Here is a 17,091-nt window from a genome sequence, read left to right as displayed (position 1 = left end):
TGAGGTTTTAAATGATTACTTTTCATCTGTGTTCATTATGGAGAAGGACGATGTAGGCGTACAGATCAGGGAGGGGGATTGTGTTATACTTGAACAAATGAGCATCGAAAGGGAGGAAGTATTAGCTGTTTTAGCAGGCTTAAAAGTGGATAAATCACCAGGCCCAGATTAGATGTATCCCAGGCTATTATGTGAGGCAAGGGAGGAGATAGAAGGGGCTCTGACACAAATTTTCAAATCCTCTCTGGCCACAGGGGAGGTACCAGAGGACTGGAGGATGGCGGATGTGGTACCACTATTCAAGAAGGGTAGCAGGGATAAACAAGGTAATTACAGGCCTGTGAGTCTAACATCAGTAGTGGGGAAACTATTGGAAAAAATTCTGAGGGACAGGATTAATCTCCACTTGGAAAGGCTAGGATAAATTAGGGATAGTCAGCATGGCTTTGTCAGGAGGAGATCGTGTCTAACTAACTTGATTGAATATTTCGAGGAGGTGACTAGATATGTAGATGAGGATAAGGCAGTTGATGTAGTCTACATGGACTTCAGTAAGGCTTTTGATAAGATCCCGCATGGGAGATTGGTGAAGAAGGTAAGAACCCATGGGATCCTGGGCAATTTGGCAAATTGGATCCAAAATTGGATCCAAAATTGGCTTAGTGGCAGGAGGCAGAGGGTGATGGTCGAGGGTTGTTTTTGCGAGTGGAAGCCTGTGACCACTGGTGTACCGCAGGGATCGGTGCTGGGATCCTTGCTGTTTGTAGTGTACATTAATGATTTGGACATGAATATAGGAGGTATGATCAGTAAGTTCGCAGATGACACGAAAATTGGTGGTGCTGTAAATAGTGAGGAGGAAAGCCTTAGATTACAGGATGATATAGAAGGGCTGGTAAAATGGGTAAAGCAGTGGCAAATGGAATTTAATCCTGAGAAGTGTGAGGTGATGCATTTTGGGAAGACTAACAAGGCAAGGGAATATACAATGGATGGTAGGACCCTAGGAAGTACAGAGGGTCAGAGGGACCTTGGTGTAATTGTCCATAGATCACTGAAAGCAGCAGCACAGGTAGATAAGGTGGTTTGGAAGGTATATGGGATACTTGCCTTTATTAGCCGAGGCATAGAATATAAGAGCAGGGAGGTTATGATGGAGCTGTATAAAATGCTAGTTAGGCCATAGCTGGAATACTAAATATAGTGCTGGGCACCACACTATAGGAAGGATGTGATTGCACTGGAGAGGGTGCAGAGGAGATCCACCAGGCTGGGCTGGAGCATTTCAGCTATGAAGAGAGATTGGATAGGCTAGGGTTGTTTTCCTTAGAGCAGAGAAGGCTAAGGGGGACATGATTGAGGTATACAAAATTATGAGGGGCATTGATAGGATAGATAGGAAAAATCTTTTTTCCCTTAGCGGAGGGGTCAATAACTAGGGGGCATAGATTTAAAGTAAGGGGCAGGAGGTTTTGAGGAGATTTGAGGAAAAAATGTTTCACCCTGAGGATGGGTGGAATCTGGAACACACTGCCTGAAGGGGTGGTAGAGGCAGGAACCCTCACAACATTTAAGAAGTAGTTAGATGAGCACTTGAAACGCCACAACATACAAGGCTACGGGCCAAGTGCTGGAAAATGGGATTAGAATAGATAGGTGCTTGATGGCCGGCACAGACACGATAGACTGAAGGGCCTGTTTCTGTGCTCTATGACTCTACGCAATCTTTAACCAAATTGCTGTGCTGTCCAATGGTCTTGACATTTCTTCTTGGATTAATAAATTTTCTGTCACTTAAACCCCTTGCGGGCTTTTTAGTTTAAAGCCTTACGTACAGCTCTAATTAGTCGATTTGCTAGAGAACTGGTCTTAGCCCAGTTTAAGTAATGCCCATCCCAATGGAACTGTTCCCTAGCTCCCCAGTACTCCGGCACTGTTACCTTTGGTGCCTCCCAAGGATCTATCCTTGTCTCCTTGTCCTCTCCTATTTCTCGCGTACTTGCTGCCCCTCGGTGACATCATCTGAAATTACAGCATTGGTTTTCACATGTACACTGACAACACTCAGCTCTACCTCACCACCGCTTCTTTCGACTTCTCCACTGTTGCTAAATTACCAGACAACTTATCCGACATCCAGTACTGGATGAGCAGAAATTTCCTCCAATTAAATATTGGGAAGGCTGAAGCCATTGTTTTTGGTCCTCGCTTCAAACTCTGTTACCTAGCTGCTAGTCATGTGACCAGCTGGTTTAACCACTCCTGCATTTATGGATTCTCCACCTTAGCAGACACTGGAATGCGAGATTTTTTACACCTTCAATGTCTGGTGATCAAAATCCATTTGGGTTAATTGGACCAGGGACTAGTTGCTTTGTCTCTCCAAGCACTGTCTCTTAGTATGCAAATGTCCTCCAGCCAAATGTCTGATGATCTCTTTAAACAAGCAATTTCTTCACTCCAGCAACAGTTTAAAATTAATGTTCATATGATGAAATTAATGTGCCTCATTCTTAGCAGACGGGGGTCTTCATGACACCTCCACACCCAGCGGAATGAAATGCGAATTTTTTAAAAGAGCATTTCATTAAAAAGGGCTAGAGAGAAGATAAGAACAGGAAAACACACATGTATCTCTCTCATTCATTCAGAAATCCAAACAGTTATTACAGCCTGTCTTTTCTTGGTAGCAGTGCTGCTTTAAACTGCCCTTTTTGGCATCCCAATAAACATGTGGTTTTTGGGGAAGTTTTTCAGTTTGTACATTTCCATGACTGCCTTGAGTGTCTTTGTTCTTGTTGAGGTCTGCAGGGGGATGGTTAGATTTAATTAGCCCTCAGTGGGAATTCTGCTCATGGGTTTCGGCAGTGGGTGGTTCTACTCTGAACTCTCTTTCAGTGTTTTGATGAATCAGGCAAGTGCTTTTCACCTTGGGGGGTGGTTGGTTCCCTTTTCTCCTGACTGTGGGGGAGGGTTGTTTATTAATCTTCCCTTTGTCCTCTGGGACATGTCTGCTTTCAGGTATTTGTCCAGATTCTGCTGTACACCCCTGTGGCACTTCGACTATGTGAGGCATCACCCTCACGGTTTCTCTGCCCTCTTGAGGACTTTCTTTCCTGTAAATGCTGTTAGCAACTCTGGTGGGATGCTTCTAGAGTTTGCATTTACTTAGGAGGATGTGGGGTCTAACTTTTCAAATATTTTGGGGTTGGTTGACCGGACAGTAAGGGTTTTCATCTGGGATTCCTCCCAGACTTCTGTTAACCTGCCCTCTTGGTCCCTTTTTCGCCTTTCCTTTCTAACCTTTTGCCAGGCTTGTGCCTGCCTGCCCCCTTTTGTTCTCGGCAGAGGTTCCTTACAGTTCACCAGCCCTCTGTTGGAGGGTCCTCCTGACACCGATACAGAACTTAGGGGTGCAGATTTCACTGTAGGTTGCGGTTCCCCCTCAACCTGGCACATGTACTCCTACAGTACTCTACCACATCTTTGTGGAGTTTTGGCCAGTCAAACTGCTGTCTTATGTGGGCTTTGATTTTTCGTATACCGACATGTACAGCCATAGTCGTCCCGTGGGCACTTATTAATATTTCTCTCCAGTACCTCTGCGGCACCACTAACTGGTGAACTACTGCCCACTCCTTGCTCTCAACTCTGTGAGGAGAACTCCATTTCCTCATCAGCACCTCATTCTTTAAATACTAGCAGTCAGGGACTCCCTCTGCTTCAATTTCAGACTGGGCAGCCTCTCAATACTGGGACAGCTCGCTGTCTAGGGAAGATTTGTTTAATTCATTCCCTGGGTCTTCTAATTTTCCAAAGAATGTCTCAGACAGACAAACCTCATGGTCTTCTGCCTTCAGTCCCAATTGAGTCTCCTCTGGGAGAGCTGGTTTGATCATGGCCTGATTCACTACACATTCAGGGAAACTGCAGGAGACCATCTCCTGCCACTGCCCTGTCTCTCTGACTTCCTGCGGTCTCTCTTTCACTACTGGGGAAGCTACCACCTTCGTCCCTGCCAGATCATTACCTAGCAGCAGGTCAACCCCGTCCACAGGCAAACTAGACACAATCCCTATGGCCACTGGTCCCGAGACTAGGTCGCACTCCGGGTGCACCCAGTGTAAAGGTACAAGCAGAGGCCCTGCTTTATTACAATAGAAGCACACAGGTCTCCGGGTCTCACTCCTACTTACAGCGCCTTCCGTTTTGGCTGGAGGAGGGCCCCCTGTGTCTCCTGCTTTTCCTTCCCTCCCAGGATTGCTTGGGCTTCTATCACCTTCCCACCCTTTGTCCTTTTCGGATTTGTGGGGGTGATTAGAAAAGATTTTCCCCTGGGAAACCGACTTATAAATTAAAGCAAACTCATCAGCCAGAACTGCTGCCTGCCAGGTGCTATGAACCTTCTGTTCCTCTAAATGTGTCTTTATGGAGAGTAGGAGAGAGTTTTTAAATTCCTCTAGCAAAATTAGCTCTCTGAAATTTTCATAGCTGAGCTGAACTTTAAGAGCCCTCAGCCACTGGTCAAAAGCCAGCTGCTTACTTCTCTCAAACTCCAGGTAAGTTTGATCAGCTTGCTTCTTGAGGGTTCTAAACTTTTGGTGATAGGCTTCCGGTACTAATTCATATGCCCCAAGGATAGCATTTTTTATCAGTTCGTAATCTGATGAACTCTCATCTGGCAACATGGAATAAACCTCATGGGCTTTTCCTATTAACTTTCTTTCGATCAGCAGAGTCCAAGCCTCAACTGGCCACTTTAACTGCCTTGCCAATTTTTCAAAAGATACAAAAAGTGCTTCCACGTCTCCCTCATTGAATTTTGGGATCAGTTGGGAAAGCTTTAACAATTCTATACCCAGCCCTGAATCACGCTGCTCCATATTGGCCATGCTTTCACTGGGGTTACTCTGTCACCCCTAGTTATCTCAAGCCGCCTCAGCTCTCTCTCTCTCTTCGCATTCCTTCCGGAAGGCTCTTTCTTTCTCTTTCTCCTCTCTTTTTCTTCACATTCCTTCTGAAAGGTGCTTTCTTTCTCTCTCTCCTGTCTCTCTTTTTCTTTCTCCTTTCTCTTTCCTCACATTCCTTCTGGAAGGCTCTTTCTTTCTCTCTCTCTCTTTCCTCAAATTCAAGTTTCCCCTGGTTCAATTGTATCTTTGCCAGCAATACCCTGTCAGAGTCTACTTGGAACCCTGTTTCTGCTTCTTCAGATTCAAGGGAAAAATGGTTGGCCACTAGTCTTAGGAGTTCAGACTTTCTAACCTTGGCATGGACAGTGATCCCTCACTGCTCTGCCATTTTCCTCAATTTGTCCATAGACAGTGCTTTTAACTTATCCCAAGTTACTTCACCCTGGTTAGGGGAGTTATTGACTTCAGTCACAGACATGTTAGTATTCTAGCACACACAACCACAAGAAAACCTGTTTGAAATCTTTTCACTTTTTTGAATGGGATCAATTCGGCTTCCCACTTCCAATTTGCAATATCTCTGGCCTCTTGTGCCTCCCTGATTTTAATTGCTCCACCATTGGTAGCTGCGCTTTCAGTTGCCTTGGCCTCAATCTCTGGAATACCCTCCATACACCTCTCCGTCTCTCCATTTCGCTTTCCTTCTTTAACACACTCCTTAAAACCTATGTCTTTGACCAAGCTTTTAGTCATCTGACCTAATATCACCTTTTATGGCTCAGTTTTCATACTTTGTTTTATAACGCTCCTGTAAAGCACCTTGGGATGTTTTATTACTTGAAAAGTGCTGTATAAATGTAAGTTCTTGTTGTTGCTGTACTGGTACTAGTGCCCCTTGAATTGAAACCTCTATCTCCCATACCATTCTGAGCCATGCATTTAGCTCTCTGATCTGTTTGACACTCTGCCAATTTGTCTTGGCTCAGGTAGTAATTCAAAGATTACCTTTGAGGTTCTGCTTATTAATTTGGACCATATCTCCTCAAACTCGCTCAGAGGATCCTAATTCCTTCTTCTATGTGGTTTGGTCCTCCAGTCCTGGAACTATAGGGACTACAACTCCCATGATGCATTGGGCACACAAATGACGCATGCGCATTTGTTCAGTTTGGTCTTCCTGTTGATGACAACCTAACTTGTTAGCTCGGACTGGTCTTATGCTTTCGTTGATTGGTCAAGCGCTCAAAGATGGGGTGGCAGTCGGCCTAGAGTGTGGATAGTGTGTCTGTCAATCATGGGCTTTAATTGCGTTCGGTTGAGAGTGCGCCGATAGTTGGCCGCGGCGAAGCACCGGAGTAGTTGGAGTTTCTGTGAGTAGGTATAGCGTTGCTGGGGTTTGCGGTCTCCTGTTCATGGACTTTAGCGGACGCTGGCTTTCTGAGCTGGGGCGCCGCTTCCCCCAACTCCAGTCGGGGCCGACACTATCCGCCGCTGCTAGCGCTGGCTGCAGTGGGGCTGAGGGAGGCGGGGAGCCCCGGGCTCGGCCCAGCTGCCGCTGCTGGACCCGAGCAACCTGGCAGACTGCGGTGATGGGGATGGTTGCAGCTATCTGAAGAATGGGGAAGGCTTTTTGACTATAGGCTCATTATGTACGTGATGCTGCGATCCATCAGTTGAAAGGATCTTTTCCAATGAGTTGACATTGCTGTTACCTATTCATTCCTTCCCTGTGCTGCAATTCTAGTAACAGATGGGCAGTGGAAATTCTGACACGAATGATAAATGTCGTTTGTTCATTGATTTTGCAGCAAGTTAAACTTTAGTAATGAACAAATGGTATTCACATCCATGGTGAAACAACACAAATGTTAAACCTGCAGGAAAGAAAGCCCAGTAATAACCTCCATTTAGAAGGATGTCACTTTCTGAAAGCAAATGGAATAAAGTACTTTGTAGGAGGAATGATAGCTTTTTTGTGAATCATAGCATAGTCTTAGCAAATTGACAGCATTTCATGTTTCCAGTGTGATTAATATTTGCTTCTCTGATAATTAAGATAGGAGTTTTGCTTCTGTGGAACACTTAAGTCATTGGATTCCATTTAATCTGTACGTCATGGGATTGTAGAATGTCTCTTGGCAACTTTCAGAGACTGTTTTGTAGAGTATCACTTGGAAGATGATGCCTTTGACAGTGCAGCAGTCCTTTAGTACTGCACTGCATTATCAGTCTAAACTGTGTGCTCAAATCTATGTTGGGAATAGAGTGGTTAGAATGAATCAGATAGCCATGAAAGTAGCCTTGGTATGGACCAAGTAACAGTCATAGAATTATACAGCACAGAAACAGGCCCTTTGGCCCATTGTGTCTGTGCCGGCCATCCAGCACCTATCTATTCTAATCCCATTTCCCCGCACTTGGCCCGTAGCCTTGTATGCTATGGCGTTTCAAGTGCACATCTAAATACTACTTAAATATTGTGAGGGTTCCTGCCTCTACCACCCCTTCCGGTAGTGTGTTCCAGATTCCAACCATCCTCTGGGTGAAAAAACTTTTCCTCAAATTCCCTTTAAACCTCCTGCCCCTTACCTTAAATCTATGCTCCTGGTTATTGATCCCTCTACTAAGGGAAAAAGCTTTTTCCTATCTGGCCTATCAATGCCCCTCATAATTTTGTATACCTCAATCATGTCGCCCCCCCTCAGCCTTCTCTGTTCTAAGGAAAACAACTTTAGGCTATCTAGTCTCTCGTCATAGCTGAAATGCTCCAGCCCAGGCAACAAGCTGGTGAATATCCTCTGCACCCTCTCCAGTGCAATCACATCCTTCCTATAATGTGGTGACCAGAACTGTACACAGCACTCCAACTGTGGCTTAACTAGCGGTAACTAACTAACAGTAACTTAGGATCCACCTTTGTGTAGTTCTAACAAATGATTTGGAGATGAGAGATGGAGGTCGTGAAGATCATTGGAACACGGGTTCATTTCTAGAGGAATAAAATTCAAAAGCAGGGAAATAGTTAAACTTGTAGAGAACCATAGTTAAACCACACTTCTGGAGTACTGTGCTTAGCTCTGGTCTCCATATCACAAAGGATATAGAGGCACTGGAGAAGGTGCAAAATGAATTATTTACATGGATGATAGCAGAACTGAACAGGCTTGGGCTCTTTTCCCTAGAGACTACCAGGTAATCTAATAGAGGTCTTTAAAATTATGAAGGGGCTTAACAGGGTAGATATAGAGAAAAAGTTTCCATTTGTGGAGGAGTTTAATACTAGGGGTCATAAATCTACAATGGTCACTAATATGTCCAATAAAGAAATCGGGAGAAACGTTTTGACCCAGAGAGTGGTTAGAATATGGAACTTACCACGAGGTGGTGAGCAGATGCATTTAAGGGGAAGGTAGATATGTACACAAGGGAGAAAGTTATGCAGATCAAGGAAGATGAAGTAAGGTGGGAGGAGAATCATGCGGAGCATAAAACACCAGGATTTTCTTGATAAGTACATTTCCAGCCCAATAAGGAAGGAGACGTTGCTGGATCTGGTTCTGGGGACTGAGGTGGGTCAAGTGGATGAAATGTCAGTAGGGAAACATTTTAGAGAACAGTGATCATAGTATCATAAGGTTTAGTTTAGCAATGGTGAAAGACAAGGAACAATCTAGAGTAAAAATACTTAATTGGAGAAGGGCCAGTTTCAGTGGGTTGAGAACAGATCTGTCCCGGGTACATTAGATCAAAGATCAAAAGGCAAAACTGTAATTAAACAATGGGCTGCCTTTAAAGAGGAAATGGTTTTGGTGCAGTCGAGGTACATTCCCATGAGCGGGGAAGAAAGAACAACGAAAGCCAGAGCTCCCTGGATGACAAAAGTGATAGAGAGTAAGATGAAGCAGAAAAACGTTGCATTTGACATGTCAGGTTGACAATACAAATGAGAACCAGGCTGAATATGGAAAGTGAGAAAGGAACTGTTTTTTATTCTTTCATGAGATGTGGGCATCGCTGGCAGGCCAGCATTTGTTGCCCATTCCTAATTGCCCTTGAACTGAATGGCTTGCTAGGCCATTTCAGAGATGGTTAAGAATCATCCACATTGCTGTGGATCTTGAGTTGCATGTATGTCAGATCTGGTTAGGCCAGCATATTTTTTCTTCCCTAAAGGACAATAGATGATAGTTTCATGGCACCATTACTGAAACCAGCTTTCAATTCCAGATTTTTATTGATTTAATTGAATTTTTAAATGAGAGGCAAATAGAGAGTAGAAGACACTGGCTGCAAAAGGGAATGCAAAGTCTTCTAAAGGCAAATACATAATAAGAGGAGGGGTGGGGCCTAATGGGGACCCAAAAAGGAGACCTGTGCGTGGAGGCAGAGGGCATGGTTGCAGTGTAAAATGTGTATATTGCATCTGTCTTTACCAAGGAAAAAGATGAAAGAGGAGGTAGTTGAGATATTGGATGAGCTAAAAAATGGTAGAGGAGGTGTTAGGAGCACTGGCTGTAGTTAAAGTGGATAAGTCACCAGGACCAGATGAAGTGTATCTGAAGATGCTGAGGGAACTAAGGGTAGAACATTTGGATGTTCTGGCCATAATCTTCCAATCCTCCTTCGATATGGGGATGATGCCAGAGAACTGGAGTATTGCAAATGCTCCACCCTTGTTCAAAAAAGTGTCTAAGGTTAAACCCAGCTACTACACACAGTCAGTTTAACCTTGGTATTGGGAAAGCTTTTAGAAATAATTCTCTGGGACAAAGTTAACAGTCACTTGGAAAGTGTGGCTTAATAAGGAAAGCTAGTGTGGATTTTTTAAAGGCAAATTTTGTTTAACTAACTTGCTTCAGTTTTTTGATGAGGTAACAGAGGATTGATGACCGTAACATGGTTGATGTGGCGCATGTGGACTTCCAAAAGGCATTTGATAAAGTGCAGCAGAATAGGTCTGCCACCAAAATTAAGCCCATGGAATAAAAGGGACAGTGGCAGTATGCATGTGAAGTTGGCGCGTGACAGGAAATAGAGTAGTGGTGAACAGTTGTTTTTCAGACTGCGGGAAGGTATACAGTGGGGTTCCCCAGGGGTTGCTACTTAGGACCACTGCTTTCCTTGATGTCTTAATGGCTTAGATTTTTTTTTGTTCTTTCTTGGGGTGTGAACATTGCTGGCAAGGCCAGCATTTGTTGCCCATTCCTAATTGCCTTTGAGAACGTGGTGGTGAATTGCCTACTTGAAGCACTGCAGTCCTTCTGGTGTAGGTATGCCCACAATGCTGTTTAGGAAGGGATTTCCAAGTTTTTGACATAGCGACAGCGAAGAAACGGTGATATACTTCCAAGTCAGGATGGTGTATGGCTTGGAGGGGAACTTGCAAGTGGTGGTGTTCCCATGCGTCTGCTGCCCTTGGCCTTCTAAATACTAGAGGCCGCGGGTTTGGAAGGTGCTGTCGAAAGAGGCCTAGCGAGTTGCTGCAGTGCATCTTTGTATCTAGTACCCACTGTTGCCACTGTGCATCAGTGGTGGAGGGAGGGAATGGCACCCCATCCACAAACAGTCAGCTGGGCTGCTTTGTCCTGGATGGTGTCGAGCTTTTTGTGTTGTTGGATCTGCACTCATCCAGGCAAGTGGAGAGTATTCCGTCACACTCCTGACTTGTGCCTTGTTGATTGTGGACAGGCTTTGGGGAGTCGGGAGGTGAGTTACTTGCTGCAGAATTTGAAGCCTCTGACCTGCTCTTGTGTCCACAGTATTTATTTGGCTGGTTCAGTTAAGTTTCTGGTCAATGGTAACCCCCATTGATGGTGGAGGTTTCAGTGATGGTAATACCATTGAATGTCATGGGGAGATGGTTAGATTCTCTCTTGTTTGAGATGGCCATTGCCTGGCATTCGTGTGGTTCGAATGTTACTTGCCACTTATCAGCCCAAGCCTGAATGTTGACCAGGTCTTGCTACATGTGGACACAGCCTGCTTCAGTATCTGAGGAGTCACGAATGGTTCTGAACATTGTGCAATCGTCAGCAAACGTGCCCTCTTCTGACCTAATGATGGAGGGGAGGTCATTGAAGCAGCTGAACATGGTTGGGCCTAGCACACTACTATGAGGAACTCCTGCAGTGATGTCCTGGGCTTCCAATAACCACAACCATCTTCATTTGTTCTAGGCATGGCTTCAACCAGTGGAGAGTTTTCCCCCGATTCCCATTGACTTCAATTTTACTAGGGCTCTTTGATGCTGCAGTCAGTCAAATGCTGCCTTGAGGGCAGTCACTTTCAGCTCATCTCTGGAATTCATCTTTTTCTCCATGTTTAGACCAAGACTGGAAGGAGGTCAGGAGCTGAGTGACCCTGGCAGAACCCAAACTGAGCATCGGTGAGCAGGTTATTACTGTGTAAGTGCTGCTTAATAGTACTGTCGGTGATGCCTTTCATCACTATGCTGATGATTGAGAGGAGACTGATGGGGCAGTAATTGGCTAATTTGGAATTGCCCTGCTTTTTGTGAACAGGACATACCTGGGCAATTTTCTACATTGTCGGGTAGATGCCAGTGTTGTAGCTCCTCTGGACCAGCTTGGTTAGGCGGATGGCTATTTCTGGAGCATATGTCTTCAATAATACTGTCGGAACGTTGTCAGAGCACGTCGCCTTTGCTGTATCCATTGTCTTCAGCCATTTCTTGTTGTCAGGCGGAGTGAATCAAATTGGCTGAAGACTGGCATCTGAGATACTGGGGACCTCAGAAAGAGGCCGAGATGGATAATCAACTCAGCACTTCTGGCTGAAGATGGTTGCAAATGCTTCAGCCTTGTCTTTTGTAGTGGCGTGCATTGAGGATGGGGATGTTTGTGGGACCTCTTCCTCCAATTAGTTGTCTAATTGTCCGCCACCATTCATGATTGGTTGTAACAGGACTGCAGTGCTTTGATCTGGTCCGTTGGCTGTGTGCTTGATTAGTTCTGTTTATTGCATGCTGTTTTCACTGTTTAGTATCCGTGTCGTCCTCAGTGTGAAGTCTGGACTTTGTCTCCGCAGGGTATGTGTGGTGATCACTCCTACCAATACTGTCATGGATGGATGCATCTGCGACAGGTACATTGGTGAGGGCAAAGTCAAGCAAGATTTTCCCTCTTGTTGGTTCCCTTGGCACCTGTCGCAGACTCATTCTGGCAGCTATGTCCATCAAGACTTAACCAGCTTTGTCAGTAGTGGTGCTACCATGTTACTCTTGGTGATGGACATTGGAGTGCCCCACCATGAGTAAATTCTGTGCCCTTACTACCCTCAGTGCTTCATCCAACATGGAGCAGTACTGATTCATCAGCTGAGGGAGGACGGTAGTTGGTAATCAGCAGGAGGTTTCCTTGCCCGTGTTTGACCTGATGGCACGAGACTTCATGGGGTCCGGAGTCAATGTTGAGGACTCCCAGAGCAACATCCTCCAAACTGTATATCAATGTGCCACTGCCGGTGGGACAGGACATACCCAGGCACGATGATGGAGGAGAACAGAAAGTGCCAAAATACTCAGCAGGTCTGGCAGCATCTGTGTAGAGAGAAACGGAGCCAACGCCCCAGGTTTGTGACCCTTCATCATGGAGGAGTCTGGTCATTGGCTGTAAGGTATGATTCGGTGAGTATGACCCAGCCTGTTGCTTGACTAGTCTATTGGACAGCTTTCCCAATTTTGGCACAAGTCCTCAGATATTAGTGAAGAGGACTTTGCAGGGTCGACTGGGCAGGGTGTGTCTTTGTTGCTTCCCATGCCAAAGTCGATGCCGGGTGGCCCGTTTGGTTTTATTCTTTTTCGACTTTTCTGTAGCGGTTTAGTACAACTGATTGGCTTGCTAAGCCATTTCAGAGGCAGTTAAGATTCAACCACGTTGCTCTGGGTCTTGGGTCACATGTAGGCCAGACTGGGTAAAGAAGGCAGATTTCCTTCCCGAAAGGGCATTAGTGAACCAGATGGGTTTTTACGACAATCCGTTACTTAGACTAACTTTTTAATTTCTTTTTTTTAAAATTGCATTTAATTTCCACCAGCTGTTGTCAAGGGATTTAAATTCGGGTCTCCTGAGAATTAGTCGGGGCCTTTGGATTACTAGTTCAGTAACATTCTTCATTATTGGAGCACTGTTCCCTTTACACTTGGGTGTACAGGTCACAATTTCAAAATTTGCAGATGACACAAAACTTGGAAGTATTGTGAAATGTGAGGAGGATAGCGATAGACTTCGAGGTCATTCAAATCTGCTATCACCCATCTCCTCAAAAAAGCAACTCTTGGCCCCTCTGTCCTTGCAAACTACTGCCCCACCTCCAACCTCTCTTTCCTCTCCAAAGTCCTTGAACATGTTGTTGTCGCCTCCCAAATTCGTACCCATCTTTCCTGGAACTCCCATGTTTGAATTCCCACCCCCCCACCCCCCAATCAGGTTTCTGTGCGCCACAGTACCGAAACAGCTCTTATCAAAGTCACAAATGACGTCCTGTCTGACTGACAAAAATTATCCTTCCTTGTCCTTCTCGACCTGTCTGCAACCTTTAACACAGTTGATCATACTATCCTCCTCCAATGCCTCTCCACAGTGATCCAGATGATTCGTTCTTATCTATCTAATCGTAGTCTGAGAATCACTATCAGTGGCTTTTCTTCCCACTCCTGTACTGTTAACCCTGGTGTCCACCAAGGATCTATCCTTGGAACCCTTCTACGTCTCGTCTACATGTTGCCCCCCGGCAACATCATCCAAAAACACGTCAGTTTCCCTGTGTATGCTAGTTCTACCTCACCACCATTCCTCTCAACCCCTCCACTCTTTTGAAATTGTCAGACTGCTTATCTGACATCCAGTACTGGATGAGCAGAAATTTCCTCCAATTAAATATTCGGAAAACTGAGGCCATTGTCTTCGGCCCCTGCCACAAACTTCCCTCCCGACTCCATCCCTCTCCCTGGCAACTGTCTGAGGCTGAACCAGATTGTTCGCAACCTCAGTGCCATATTTGATCCTGGGATGAGCATATACATACATACATACATATTCATGCTGTCATGACGACTCCCTATTTCCACCTCCGTAACATTGCCTATCTCTGTCCCTCCCTCAGCTGTTCTTCTGAAACCCTTATCCAGATCTGACTATTCTAAGGCACTCCTGGTTGGCCACCCACATTCTGCCCTCCGCAAACTTGAGGTCACCTGTTGTGTTCTGACGAGCAGGTCAGGGGCTGGGTATTCTGTGGCGATTAACTCACCTGACATCCCAAAACTTTTCCACCATCTACAAAGCACAATTCATGAGTGTGATGGAGTATCCCCTTGCCTGGATGAGTACAGCTCCAACAATACTCAAGAAGCTTAACACCATCCAGGACAAAGCAGCCCACTTGATTGGCACCCCATCCATCACCTTAAACATTCACTCCCCTAACCAATTGTACACCGTGGCTGTAGTGCGTGCCATATGCAAGATGCACTGCAGCAATGTGTCCAGGTTTCTTCGACAGCACCTTCCAAACCAGTGACCTTGTCCATCAGTGCAGCAGACGCATGAGAATGTCACCACCTCCAAGTCACACGCTATCCTGATTTAAAAATATTGTTCTTTCCTCATTGCTGGGCCAAAATCCTGGAACTCTCAATCTAACAGTTCTTTCCGGTCTCCCCATCCTCCACACTCTAACTTCAGCTTATCCTGAACTCTATTGTCTATATCAGCCTGCACCGTCTTCTGCTCACACCTACCTTGCTGAAATTCAGTGGGCCACAAAAACCTCCAATTTAAAGTTCTCATTATCATGTTTTTTTTTGTTCATGTCTCTACTTAATGCTATCTGTGTACCCCTCTAGCCCAGAGACTTTTTTGCTACTCACTTCCCCACCCACCCCCGAGACTTTAACCCTGGCCTTTTGTATATACCTCCCCTTTAATTGGAGGCTGTACCTTCAGTCCTCTAGGCCTAACCTCTTCTCCCTAAATCCCTCCACCTCTTCGCCTCTGTTTCTTCCTTTAACACCCTCCTTAAAGTCAACATCTATAGCAAAACTGTTGATCATCCTTAAATAAAAATAGAAAGTGCTGGAAATACTCAGCAGGTCAGGCAGCATCTGTGGAGAGAGAAACGGTGTTAACGTTTCAGGTCTGTGACCTTTCATCAGAACTGGCAAAGGTTAGAAAAGAATTGGGTTTTAAGCAAGTGCAGGGGCTGGGGGGTGGCGGGGTTATGGGGACGAGAACAAAAGGGAAGGTGTGTGATAGGGCAGAGGGCAGGAGAGATTAAATAACAAAGCTGACCCGGGACAAAGGCAAAGAGAGTGTTAATGGTTGTGGTGGAAGATAAAGCATGTGTCCAGAGAGAGTGTCAATAGTGGAATAATGAGCAGCTCCGTCTACATAAAAAACAGGCACATGGTTAAAAAATCAAATATAAAAAAGGCCAGTCATGCTCCGAAGTTATTGAACTCAAATGTTCAGTCCACAAGGCTGTAGAGTGCCTAATCGAAAGATCAGGTCCTGCTCCTCGAGCTTGCGTTGATGTTCCCTGGAACACTTTTTAATATTGCCTGCTTTGGCTCAGCATCCATTTTTGCCTGGTTATACCTCTCTGAAGCTCCTTGAGATATTTATCTGTGTTAGAGAGAAAACATAAAATTCTTTTTGGAACTGGAGCGATAACATTGTGTTTTTGTTTCAAATCAGAGAACTTTGAGATGGCAGAACAAGGATCTACTGACACCACCAAGGATGATAGTATGACACAACCTATTGACTCAACTGATAGTTCTGGTGATGGTGGTGCTAAAACAAACCCACCAGTTTCAGTCTCGGTAAATAACTGCTTACTTTGCTATAGCAGATTAATAGATCATAAAGGATTGGCCTGATCAGAAAGGAATATGTGATTACAGTCTGTGTCTCTGCAATAGATTTATAAGGACAAAAAAAGTCATAATCCAGTTCTTAACTGCCACTGTTAGTATGCAGTAGTCTGGGAAGCTAAGCATAGGAAAAGATTTTTACAGTTTATTTCTGTTTGTTTATTTTTATTTAAATAATAGCTCTTGAATGATCTGGGATGGGGTGTTGCCTAGGCACTGTTATTGAACGTGAGTTCAGGAGTTATATCATGCATACTTATAACTGAAATTCCACTGTGTTCATGATTTTAACTATTGCTGATAATCCAGTATCCTCGAACCATGTGCTTGAGTAATTTTTGAATTGATTTAAACAGAAATATTCAAAGTGAAAACAGTTTTTTTTAAGAAAAGTATGTTTACGATAATTATTTGTGCCCATTTGATATATTGAGTTATATGCCAATGCTTGCGTATCAAGTAAAATCATTACAAAATTAATTCTGACTGTAACAGCACAAAATGTAAAATAATACCCATGATTTTCTTTATATATATTTTAAATTCTCATTATGGTAAATGTATATTTTGCTCAGGTTGTTTACTCTTTTAATTATTAGTTATGGAGGAAAACAATTCTGTTGGAGCTGCTGTTTTAAAGGATATGGTACAATATTACATTTGGGATCATATCCTTGTGACTGCAGTGTCCTTAATTGTATCGGACAGATTTCCTCTTGCAGGGTTTGTGTCATCTTAAGTAAGCCTGAAATGATCAGAGAAATAAGTGATAGAAGCACTGTATTACTGTGATTGCAGTCTCAATAGGGTAGCCCTCCAATTAAAATAGACAGCCTGGAAAAAGTCAAGTACCAGAGACAAATGGAGAAGAAATTATGTTTATTTTCTACTTTATTAAAGAACAAAATAAAAATAAAGAGGATGTGTAAATAAACCAGAACAACAGTTGAGTCTGGAGGAAGACAGTAGAATAGAATGGCTTGGAATTTCCTGGAATGTCTTAGTGTGTCTAGGGTGTAAGAGTGAAGTTGCAGTATTTTTGCCCTCCGAGGAAATTTCAAGTAACTCATTTATGAGTTTTGCACCAAAAGACCATCATGCACGAATTTCCTCAATCATTTATACCAATCGCGAAATACATTCGGCAAAACCCCAATTGGCTTGTTAACATAACTCCAGTTGTCATGCAGAAGAATAGAGATTACAATTCTTGTGTTTATGCCAGTACTGAATGAACATAAATTTACACTCAAATTGTAGGCACAGCAGGACTCTTTTTTTTAATAT

General features: G+C 44.3%; 1 protein-coding gene across 5 annotated transcripts in view; it reads left to right on the top strand.

The window, feature by feature from the left end:
- Window positions 1-6,168: 6,168 nt before the first annotated feature.
- The window catches only part of LOC137377724 (transmembrane protein 33-like), a 169,070-nt gene continuing 158,147 nt past the window's right edge, over window positions 6,169-17,091 (top strand). The window contains exons 1-2 of one of the 5 annotated variants that reach the window (XM_068047693.1): window positions 6,169-6,280; window positions 15,626-15,753. In XM_068047693.1, the coding sequence (XP_067903794.1) occupies window positions 15,637-15,753 (117 nt within the window). In that variant the 5' untranslated portion in view covers window positions 6,169-6,280; window positions 15,626-15,636. Of the gene's footprint in view, window positions 6,281-6,300; window positions 6,560-11,256; window positions 11,315-15,625; window positions 15,754-17,091 lie in introns of those variants that run through there. The other 4 variants (XM_068047689.1, XM_068047690.1, XM_068047692.1 and 1 more) reach the window with 4 other exon arrangements.

Source organism: Heterodontus francisci, chromosome 15 (assembly GCF_036365525.1).
Source record: "Heterodontus francisci isolate sHetFra1 chromosome 15, sHetFra1.hap1, whole genome shotgun sequence".
Taxonomy (NCBI): domain Eukaryota; kingdom Metazoa; phylum Chordata; class Chondrichthyes; order Heterodontiformes; family Heterodontidae; genus Heterodontus; species Heterodontus francisci.
Note: the sequence above shows the minus strand (reverse complement) of the source record. Positions and strands in the feature narration are given on the sequence as shown.